The sequence below is a fragment of the Mytilus galloprovincialis genome, chromosome 1 (genome assembly GCF_965363235.1).
Source record: "Mytilus galloprovincialis chromosome 1, xbMytGall1.hap1.1, whole genome shotgun sequence".
Classification (NCBI taxonomy): domain Eukaryota; kingdom Metazoa; phylum Mollusca; class Bivalvia; order Mytilida; family Mytilidae; genus Mytilus; species Mytilus galloprovincialis.
Genome location: NC_134838.1, coordinates 102,465,326 through 102,477,943, shown reverse-complemented (window position 1 = coordinate 102,477,943; position 12,618 = coordinate 102,465,326). Strand labels below are relative to the sequence as shown.

General features: G+C 33.5%; 1 protein-coding gene across 3 annotated transcripts in view; it reads left to right on the top strand.

Annotated features, from left to right (window-relative positions):
* Positions 1–6,724: 6,724 nt before the first annotated feature.
* Positions 6,725–12,618, top strand: part of LOC143047802 (microtubule-associated serine/threonine-protein kinase 3-like) — an 84,791-nt gene continuing 78,897 nt past the window's right edge. For all 3 annotated transcript variants that reach the window (XM_076221087.1, XM_076221069.1, XM_076221079.1), the window contains exons 1-2: positions 6,725–8,128; positions 9,317–9,431. In XM_076221087.1, coding sequence (XP_076077202.1) covers positions 7,218–8,128; positions 9,317–9,431 — 1,026 coding nt within the window. In that variant the 5' untranslated portion in view covers positions 6,725–7,217. The remainder of the gene's footprint in view (positions 8,129–9,316; positions 9,432–12,618) is intronic.

Here is a 12,618-nt window from a genome sequence, read left to right as displayed (position 1 = left end):
TTAAGCAATTGCATTACTCAATAAAACTTTTCATTCATGATAACATGTGGTCCCACAATAAAGTGCACAGGTGAATTGAATAAAGCAATTATAAAATTCGTGTTTTCATGATCATAGCTAAAAAATGTAATTATAAGTATTGAATGCTCTTTCTGTGACTTCATAGGGTTGTAAAAGCGTTGACCGTGTGCACATTTTTAGAATGAAGCGCTTCCGCGCCTATACAAAATCTACTTCGGTCAACGTTTTTACACCCCAATGAAGTTACAAAAAGAAGCATTCAATTCTTAAATATAAATACGGACCAATTTAAGTACGCCTTCTATGGTGAGCTCGACTTTTGTGACTCAGCACAAGTTTTTTTTTTAATTTAAAGGTTGTTTATTTCTTTTTGTAAACAAGAATGTGTCCATAGTACACGAATGCCCCACTCGCACTATCATTTTCTATGTTCAGTGGACCGTGAAATTGGGGTCAAAACTTTAATTTGGAATTAAAATTAGAAAGATCATATCATAGGGAACATGTGTATTAAGTTTCAAGTTGATGTAACTTTAACTTCATCAAAAACTACCTTGACCAAAAACTTTAACCTGAACTTCGCACTATCATTTTCTATGTTCAGTGGACCATGAAATTGGGGTCAAAACTATAATTTGGCATTAAAATTAGAAAGATCATATCATGGGGAACAAGTGTACTAAGTTTCAAGTTGATTGGACTTCAACTTCTTCAAAAACTACCTTGACCAAAAACTTTAACCTGAAGCGGACGGACGAACGGAGGCACAGACCAGAAAACATAATGCCCCTCTACTATCGTAGGTGGGGCATAACAATAAACGCTAGCACATCATAGAAAAATAAGTGAGTAATCTATTTTTTAAATTTTATAACAAATATATATCTGTATTAAAGTCTGGGTATTTTCTATAAAAATCTTGGTTTTATTTGCCACAAAATCCCCTTTTTATATTAAATGCAATGGAACTATAAAAAATAAAGCTTTGCAGGAAGTCTCCCATTGGTTTATAGAAGGGGTCATAATCCTTAAGACATCATTTATCAATGCAAAGTTATCTGCGTATCCTAAAGGCTTCTTGGGAGGTCTTTACATAAAAAAAAATGTTAATCTTTTTTGTTTTCTCCTATCAAAGTTGACCGTGGAACCTATACCTGACATACTTAAAAAGTTATCCATTATGTAGTCTATCCTGGTCAATCGAGTAAAGCTGTAGGACCGTGGGCCGGCAATCGACTGTTATGGATATTTGCAACCATTTGCATTCAATAGATATAAACAGATGTGGTATGAGTGCCAATGAGAAAACTCCCCATCCAAGTCACAATTTATAAAAGTAAACCATTATAGTTCAAAGTACGGTCTTCAACACGGAGCTTTGGCTGACACCGAACAGCAAGCTATAAATGGACCCAACCATTACTAGTGTAAAACCATTCAAACGGGAAAACCAACTATATCTATCTACTCAATCAGTCATCTTTACAAATAGTGATATTCAATCTATACGATCGTGCAACAGTTGACCAACTCAATCGATTCTGTTATTTTCTTTTTTGAAATGAAATAGAATGAAATAAATGAGTCGATTTCTTTCTGTTTTTATACTGATATGAAGAGTTGGGTGATTTAAAAAGCCTTTATGGTGGATTAAATCTAGGTGTATAGTTATGGCATAACCTCTCATTTGTATGACAATCGTTTCTATAATTTCAATGAGTAAGGCGACAATGGTTTCGATCGATTAGGGAGACGATCGTATCAATTCATTCTATAAATTCAATGAATTAGGGAGACAATCGTATCAATCGATTCTATAACTTTAATGAATAGGGAGACGATTGTTTCAATCGATTCTGTAACTTTAATAAACGAGGGAGACGTTTCAATCGTATTAAATCAATAAGATCGCGCTACAGCTGATCAACTTTATCAATGTAATTACTTATTATCACTATGGACACAATCGCAAGAATCCTATTCAATCAGTTCGATTTTTCCACCGTTGATCAACTCAATGGATTCTATTACTTCAAAATATCATGGAAATCAATCGAGTTCAATTGATACAATCGTGCAACGTTGATCAACTCAATCGATTTTATTATTTCAATGTATTAGGAAGACTGCCGTTCGAATCGTATTCAATCGATAAGATCGCGCTACACCTGATCAAATTATCAATTCAATTACTTTAATTCACTATGGACACAATCGCAAGAATTCTATTCAATCGATACGATTTTTCAACGGTTGATCATCTCGATGGATTCTACTACTTTTATCTATCAGGACCACGATCTTATCAATTGTGTTCAATCTAAACGATCGTGCCACGGATGAGCAACGTAATCCATTCTATAACTCCAATGAAAGAGGAAAAAGATTGTTTCAATCGATAGGAGCATGTCACAGTTGAATTAAGGAGACTATCGTTTTAATCGTATTAAATCTATAATATCGTGCAACAGGGTTGCGTTCAATATCGTAGCGGCTACGTAGTGCTACATAGACTTTTGTCTACTGAACGAGTAGCTAGCCTAGCTGCTATCAATATCTATGTAGCAGCTAGGCTAGCTACACGTTCAATAGTCATAAATCTGTGTAGCCCTAAGTAGCCGCTACGATATTGAACGCAACCCAGTACTTTAATTTTCCATGGACACAATCTCAAGAATCGTATTCAATCAATACGATTTTGCCACGGTTGATCGACTCAATTGATTCTTAACTTCAATCGATACAATTATGCACATTGATCAATTCAATCGATTTTATTTATAATTTCAATGAATAAGTAAGACAATCGATCGTATTGATCAATCACATTCAATCGATAAGATCGTGTAACAGTTATATCTATTCAAATTATATTGAAGAGTTATAATGTCAAATAAATCGACAGCAGATAATATTTTTCCCCATTCTTTCGATTTTAAAGATCGTACTTTCCATATGAGTGAAGAGTTGATTGTACAGAAAGCCGATATTCAATCATGACCAATTTTATTGATTGTTACGATCTTGGCTTCCATATTATTTTGAAGAGTTGATTGAATCGGGACCTAATCGAAATTGCTATCAAATGTGTCTCCATTTCAATTAGATGGGTTGATTGGTTCGACTGCAGATGTTCAATTGTTATCGATCATGTCATTCGTTTTGATTTGGGTTTTCTTTCACATTGAGTATTAAACATGTACCACAAGTAAAACATACATGGGCATCACTTCGAATTGATTCAACTGGCAATGTTTAGTCATCCCAAATAGCATGTGATGACGGTTAACCAACAGTTATTACAATCCTTGAATTTTTTCAGTGGCTTTCGACACCACACCATACATACCGACGTTAGAAAATGTCCCCAAAAAGTGGATAATATATAATCGGAGGACCAATTAACACATGGGTAAATAAGTTCTCTACAAAGAGAATAACGAAGGATCATGTAGAAGCGTTAGAACCATCAAAATAAGGAAGACACCGCTTACTCTGAAGTTCCTAATGGAACAAACTTCCTAATGCTGTTAGCAAATCTTCCGTATTAGAGCTTGCAGATTATTGTCTACAGTTCATCAAGACGGCTAAATTAATGAAAAGACATGCATCGTAGTTCTAGTCATGAATTTAAAATCTTAAAAGCATAAACAAATGATTGGGAGTTTATAAATCATATATGTTTGCCTTCACCTATTAATTATCGTTCACGAAAAATTGACAATTGGCAACAAACGCGGCGAAAGAGGTGACAAAAGCCAGATGTAAACTTCCGAGTATAAGTCATAACTATGATTGCAAAAGTGTGTAATATCAAGCAATATACAGTAAAAGAAATCCGTCATCCGACTGACGGATTAGTATATCTATGTTACGCATTCTGCAAAGTTTCGTATATATTTGTCTACGTCCATAGGTAGTTTTTCCACTGTCGCAAATATCATGCGTTGTAAACCTATCTCAGATATGCTTCCCCGGTGAAACTAAATTCTCATAAAGCCCATAAAGGAATTAATTGCCCTGACAAGTTTGTAGTGTAGGTATGGACATTAAATACAATAACTTGTCTGTACTACCAAAAAAAATGTATATACCATACATAACCATTTATAGCCGCTGCTAGTGGACGTTTCGTCCCCGAGGGTATCACCATCCCAGTAGTCAACAATTCGGTGTTGACATGAATATCACTGATAATGTGGTCATTTTTATAAATTTCCTGTTTACAAAACTATGAATTTTTCGAAAAACTTAGGATTTTCTTATCCCAGGCGTAGATTACCTTAGCTGCATTTGGCACAACTTTTTGGAATTTTTGGACCCTCAATGCTCTTCAACTTTGTACTTGTTTGGCTTTATAAATATTTGGATTTGAGCGTCACTGATGAGTCTTATGTAGACGAAACGCGCGTCTGGTGTACTAAATTATAATCCTGGTACCTTTGATAACTATTATAGAGAAAACAAGAATGTGTCCAAAGTACACGGATGCCCAACTTGCACTATCCTTTTCCATGTTCCATGGACTGTAAAAATTGGGTAATAATCTAGTTTGGCATTAAAATTAGAAAGATTATACTTTAGGGAACATATGTACTAAGTTTCAAGTTGGTTGGACTTCAATTTCATCAAAAACTACCTTGACCAAAAACTTTAACCTGAAACTCCTACTTTCATTTTCTATGTTTAGTGAACCGTGAAATTGGGGTCACAAGTCTAATTTGGTTTTAAAATTAGAAAGATCATATCATAAGCAACAAGTGTACCAAGTTTCAAGTTGATTAAAATTCAGCTTCATCAAAAACTACCTTGATCAAAAACTTTAACCTGAAACTCCCCCTTTCATTTTCTATGTTCAGTGGACCGTGAAATTGGGGTCAAAAGTCTAATTTGGCTTAAAAATTAGAAAGATCATATCATAAGCAACAAGTGTACTTAGTTTCAAGTTGATTGAACTTCAGCTTCATCAAAAACTACCTTAAGGTGGTATGGGTGTCTTCCTCAATCTTGGACTGTAAAAAACAGAGAATCAAAGGTCCAGATTTTTCATCAAGTTAGCAAAATTTGATGCAGGAATGCAGATGTTTAATGTACATTTTCATTTAAAAGTACCAATTTATAAGAATATAACTTCTAAATATTGATATTTTTGTAAATGTTAATTATTTTTGGTTGTTTTTATTTTTTTTTTAATTGGCATTTTAAGGGGAGGTAACTCTAAAAAAGTGCATTTTCTGAAGGATTCTGTATGGAATTTCCTATTTTGTATTTTAGCCGGAAAAAAAGTACGGTGACCCTATCTTTTCTTTTGATATTCTCAAAGCAGTGTCTGAAAGCTATCTTTTCCTGAAGTATTTAACAATTCTATCATTTTGTTTAGTTTCTAATCACAAAATGGTGTTTTTTCCTGTATAATCCATACAAAATGTGTCATTTTGTTCCGTCCTGTAGCTTGAGAAAATGCGCGGTGACCTATCATTTTTATTATATTTTTCAACATGTATCAATAGATACAACGTTTTGGCAAAGTATGAACAAATTCTATCATTTTTATTTTAGACTCCCATACCACCTTAAGGAGGCTCGAGGGTATAAATTTTTAGAAAAAAAATAAACATTTGTTTTTTCATTTCAAATTTTATTTGTTACCTTTTGTAGTTGTTACTTATCATATGGTACAAAAATCATTAAAAACAAACAATTCGTGTTGGCCCAAGATGACTTTTAAAATGTATACATCATTGAAAAAGTTCCAAATTATCTCCCTTTGATGGAAAAATGACATTTTTTTGGCTTTAAAATTGAAATATCTTTTTTATCTCATCGGTGACCTATGTTTTTTTAATATAATTTCCATATAAGCTGTACTCAAACTAAATTATTGTAAAATTTGAGCGATTTCTGTAATAAATTTCTTTCTTTTTTTTCGATATTACCTTTATTTCTCCTATTACTTCAACAGAAAAAAAAACACCTTTACAAAAATGTATGCTTCTTTCGAAGGCAGATTGTGAGCGCAAATGAACGGTGACCCCACTTTTTTATTTTATTTTTCTAGTAACCATAAGATAAAGTTCATTTATAGAAAAATATAGAGAAATCCTATATAAATGATTTAGACCCGCGAACCCCCTTAATTGACCAAAAACTTTAACCTGAAACTCCCACTTTCATTTTCTATGTTCAGTGGACCGTGAAATTGGGATCAAAAGTCTAATTTGGCTTTAAAATTAGAAAGATCATATCATAAGCAACAAGTGTACTAAGTTTCAAGTTGATTGGACTTCAGCTTCATCAAAAACTACCTTGACCAAAAACTTTAACCCGAACGGACGCACAGACGAACGGATGGACGTACATACGAACGGACGGACGCACGAACCGAGCCACAGACCAGGAAACATAATGCCCTCTACTATCGTAGGTGGGGCATAAAAACTTCCAGACTGACACTGAAGAGCCATGTGTCTCAGTTCAACAGTTGTCGGTTCATTGACAATATATACTCTATTCAAACCATTCGAATGATATTCCAACATTGTCTGTATGGTCGAGTTGTTTATCTGATAAACGAACCGGGTTGTTGATTGATCGCAAAGACACATTGGAATTTATCGGTGCGCTCGAAATGTTAAATATAGCTTTCCTACAGCACCGCAGTGCTTTGCAGTGTAGCCGGAACTTTCACACTGTCCCACAATGCAAATCTGTTCTTGGTCAGGAAATGAACCAGCACACTTCCGATGAAACATCAAGTTGACTTTTATTTGGATTTGCATAGTATGAGCGTTGAATCATTTACCAATTCATGAGCAGAATAATACGTTCATGGAGGCTGTCATAAAGGCTTGGACCTTAGATGATAGTCCGGTTTATCAAAAAAGATGACACTTGTGTAGTTGGTTTGTTTTTGGGTCAACCCGTCAAAACAAACCACAACATGCCTAGTATTTCGTGGTTATATTCAGTAAAATGAACATGAAAATATCTTAATTGTCATTTATTATGACCGGTATTTTGATAATGGTTAACCGTTTTAATAACTATAATAATTAAAAAGTGCTATGGAAAAGGATGACATGTACTGTGTTATAGGATGTGGTTATTCGTCTGTTAATCATGTTAATGAGACATGCATTCAATCAATTTCAGAGAGATATTTGGTATAAAACTGTATTGATAGGTAATTGTTTAAAATGTCTTCCAGAAAATCACTTTCAACAAAATTTTCTCAGGCAGCTAATAAAAAACAGTCTAAATCAAAGGTTGGGAAGAAAACAGAAGAAAGTAAAAAAGATGAAACAAGCTGCAAGAAAAAAGCTACCAAAGGTGGTTCAAAATCGACCAATGCAGATGAAACTGCAGAGACCTTCGAACTACAGGACCAAAAGAAAAAAATAGAGACTGAGAGTATAGTTCATATTCAGAAACCAATAGAAATAATCCAAACATTACCTATTAATACAGAGTCAAGCCATGAAAAACATTTTGATGTTGATATTAAAACTTCTGATCATCATGACGCCGATTTTGGTTCCAAGGATTTGCTAAGACCAATCTTTAGGATTGGGAGTGTTGAAAGTTCACATGATGGAGAAGAAAGTGCTCTGGGAGAAGATGATCAAGTGTTTGAGCTTAAGAGGAGAACAAGCAGTATTTCATCACAGGGAGTGGACGGGGGACAGAGTTATTCAAGACAAAGTAGTTTGCAAGAGGATTATGAGGACATGTCCCTCTCCTCCTCTGGTTTTTCCCCTGGAAGTACATCAGCAAGTCTTAAAAGTTTTGAGGGCAGGAACAGAATCGATGACTTCAGTGATGATAGTGATTCTAATAAATTGAGAGAAAGTGCAGAGTTTAGTGATGACATGGAGGTTGCAGGCTTTAATTTTGCTGTTCCATATAATAAGCAACTTAGAATTGTAACCAATTTAGATCCTGGACTGAGACTTCCAAAGCATGATCGCCGATCCAGCTCCCCAGGTGGTTTTGAAAGTACTGGAATATTAAGAAGGCGTTCATTAATTTTTGCCGATTTTCTAAGTAAAAGAAGTTTGTCAATGCATCTTAACCACTTTCCATCTGATATGACAATTGAAAAATTTAGGTAAGTTTAACATGTTTAAAAAAATCTTCATTGTCTGACAAGGTAGTCATATAATAGGTCAGTTTCAGGATATTTTTCGGACGAATTTGTCATGTGACTTCCATCACCATGTGACAAAAATGTATGCATAGACATTTCTAACACATGTTGAGCAAAGGGTTGAAAAAGTTTTATTTTATACTGCACAAATATTTTACTGAGAAATTAAAATCTAAAAGGATGGTCATCCTCACACAGTCATACAGCAATCACAATTATGTACTTACAGAACATTAATTATTTCTATATTCCCTACAGAATGACGATTATGAAAGTGCTGAACACTTTTAAAAGAGCAGGGATGCAGGTGCGCCTTCTATCTGATAAATTACGTCATAAAGGCGTGCAAAATTGATGATCTTTTCCAATGAAAGAAATGATTCCTGAAATGACCTATTGATAATCTTACAATTTACATTTGCATAATGATTTTTGACCAACTATGTAGTCTGGATAGTGTAGTCTGAACTTCTAGCAGGTGACTGGGGGGAAAAAGTCACTTTCAGGTCGTCATTTTGTTTTGCCCAGGCAACTGTCAAAAGCAATATCTAGTCGCCTTGTTGTTCTACATGTAGATAGTAGCTTGAAGAAACATGTTGAATGAATTATTTTCTTTGGGTCCTTTTCTTTCATTTCCTGTTATTGTTAACTAATGTAAGAGTGTATATCAATAAATACATTCTGATTTTCTGCCTAAAAAATTGTTTCTTCAAAAGAACGTGATAAAAATTCTCTTTTGTTAATGTATCATTTATTTATTGCATATTGTGATTATTGTCATATATATTCCTTTCAAAATCACTTGTCAAACATTGTTTATTTTTAATTGTAAATAAAAAAACTATGGAATGCCAGGCATGAATGGAGGCATGATTCATCTGGAGATGTGTAATTTTTTTCCCTATGGTGCATCAAATTAAAACCTGTGCATATTTTTGACACATATTCTATGCATACACGTAACATGTAGCTGATAACAATAGAATAAGATATAAAAATAAGAAAAAAACTGCTGATGTTGTGCGGGTTTGTAAAACTCTCTTGATCCTTAAAGTTACCCTACATGTACATGTACATTTGTAAGTGCCATAAGGCATATACATGTGTAGCAAGGATTAAGAAAGTAAAACTCTCTTGAACATCTTTCAGAAAGTTGACGGAGGAGCAACTCAAAGACAGATTCAATTTCAACCATAGTTATGAAAGAGCATGTATCATGGAGGCTGTCAGACAGGCAAAGAAAGAAGATGGTGATGAAACAGATGTAAGTTATTTCAACATTTATTTTAGCTCCTCATCTGGCATAAATTGCTTGTCTATGAGGCTTTGTATTTTCTCTTTTTCCTTCAATTAGCCTTTGAATATCTTCCTCTGTCAACCAGTTTGAACCTTCTCTTTGATATTTGGTCCAGTTTTAAGTCATGTCCAATACATGTTAATTGGTAAATATTCAATCAAGCTGACCAATCTGGAAAGTTTAAGGACTTTCTATACATGTTTATTAAATTATGAAAGGTCCTGGAAAGGAAACCTATTTACACATGTACATATTCAGCAATAAAGAAGTTTCTTTTATAAAAGAGTTTCATGCATCATGTAAATTGAAATATTCATTTAAATACTGTTCATGTTCAAGTAAGAGGTTTCTTTTAATTGTTTCAGCCCAACCATAATTGGCCAGCTATAATTTATTGGTGTTTGTAATACAAATATAAGTACAAGCAGTGATGTGTGTAGAATTATGACATTACATTTACATGTACCATAAATTAAATCCCCACATACATGATAAAGGTTGTATAGTAATAAAATATATGTTAAAATTTATGTTGTATCAGGTCATTTCTTGATCAATGTGAACTATTAAAGTAGCCTTGTACTTGTTGAGATCAAGATCAATTGTAACACATTTCAAAAACAATTTTTTTTTTAGATTTAAAATTTTGGAAAAAAAGAAATATTAGAATTTACGTTGACAATGTGTCTTATATAAACAACTTTTCATATTTAACTTTAGGCCAATTAAAATTAATTGATAGATTTTCATCCCCGCCCGCCCCTCTGAAATCTTCATGCCCCTTTTATTTTTGATAAAATTACGATTTCCGGATTTTGTTCATTTCCGTTACCGGTAACCGTCGATAATTTCGTTTCATGTAAAATTTCCTGTTTCAAATTTCGGTTTTCGTATTTCTTAGAGTATTCTTACTGAATGATTAAGTCAATATATTCTGCTGATCTATGATGACAACATCATTTACCGAGAATAGAGATTGATTACGAGAAGGGCATGAAATATTCGGGTTACGAGTAATACGCTGTGTTCAAGAACGCTAATCACCGCAAGTCACACCTTCGATCTATTTTATTTATACAATGACTTTGTGTCAAGAAATTTGGACTGTGAATGAAACCCAAAAGCGTAAGAATCGTGGAACACATTTGACTGGAATAAAGAAATTGACACGAGCATGAACTTTTTAGATTGGTGACCGTATATTGAGTTCAGAAAATCGACAAACATACGCATTTTTAATTTATCAATTTTAGCAAGCTCTTAGATTAAGAATTAGCCATGTCTTTCATTTTTTGTAGAAAAAACAGCAAACAATATCTTTCCCAATACCCATGATAGAGTCATTAAACAACTTTATGTTCTACATTGTAACTATATATGCATCTTGCATACTAGTATTAAGGACCAAGCCTATTATTTCAACACCGTTTGAGTTTTCATTTTATTCTGTACTTATCGTACTAGCAACGCATACCAATGCATTTGCTTCATTTTATTAGGACAACAAAACATTGCTTAGAAAGAAATACATTTGATGTAGATAGTCCAACTGAAGAGAGCATTTCTCCACATTTCTGCTGTGTTCTATAAAATAGGTTTCTAAAGCGGCAATTACATGTAGAACAGTGGTTGCCAAATCATATATATTTATGAATTTCAAAAAGCGGCACCAGCATATGGAGTATATGTGTCTCAATTGATACGTGACTCTAAATCTAGCTCAAAGTACGTTGATTTTTGTTGAACGAGGAATACTGCTTTCTCAAAAGTTGCTAAGACAGGGCTATAAATCAATCAAATTAAGGTCATCACTCAAGCAATTTTCTGGTCGCCATCATGAGCTGATAGGCCATTATGACAAAAGTGTGTCAGCAATCATATATATCTCTGTGATATTCTTCCTCAGTCGTAACAACCTTCTATCATTACCGAGCTGAACAAAGAAATAACATGACGGGTGTCGTATACGGTGCAGGTAATGCTTACCCTTCAGGAGCATTTGATTTCACTCCAGGAATTTAGTGGAGTTCGTGTTGTTTCCTACTTATTATTTGTAACTGTTGATGTAAATGTCTTTTGGTTTTATGAGTCTCTGGTTACTCCTTGGTTTTGATTGTTATTGTCTTATATAAAATACTTTATGGATGTATTTACATGATATAAGCTTATTATAATACTGCATATATGAATAACACGTGACAAGAAGGTTTCATATGAAATAAAATTTAAAAAATAAAATCCTCCCACCCGCCCCATTTTTTTCAAAAATTTGGATGAAAATCTACTAATTAATTTTAGTTGGCCTTATCAGTATTGACTGTTAATGATTTATCCAATCAGTTTCTTCAAAAATAACTTTTTTTAGAATGTTTTTGTTTTCCTGTAATGTTTTTTAATAAAATCTACTTGGTTTGAAATCAGAAGCTGTGAGAGATACTTTGTGCTTGTGTTTAGTTTCTTTGAGCATTCTCTGATCCTGTACAAATGAATTAAGTAATATTTTGTTACTTGTAATTGTGCTTTTCTATCTGTACATGTACAAAATGTTTATATAGAAATAAATATGACAATTTAACTATTTCCCAGAGACGAAATTAAACTTGGATGCCTCTTTATGGTTACATAACTCAACATGTGAATATATTTACTTGTTTGCATCATTGAAGATTGAATTATAGTTTTGATGAAGTGAAATCCATAAAAATGTTCCAATGCAGCACAAATGGTTCTTAAATTTTAATGCTTAAATGTGCAACAGGCAAAGAAATCATCTTCTTTCAAACTAATTGATTTGTATAAGAGTCAGATATAATCTTTCAGAATATTTAAATATGGCCTTCATAAGTACATGTACCATTGTTTGTTTTCGACTATTTAATTGTTTACAACCAATCATAGGAAATGGCTATTGAAGTTTTTGGTCCAAACACATCACAGGTTATTTTCTTCCAAACTCAATTAGGATTAATGAGTTGTAGGATTTTTAATGGTTTTGAGTACTGAGATTTTGGCAGGGAGGGTGAATATCCGTCCCATAAAATAAGGTCACAAGTTCTCAGGAACTAGAAACCAGAGTTTCCTGAAAAAAGTTATGATAAAATTGAGAATGGAAATGGGGAATGTGTCTAAGAGACAACCCGACCATAGAACAGAC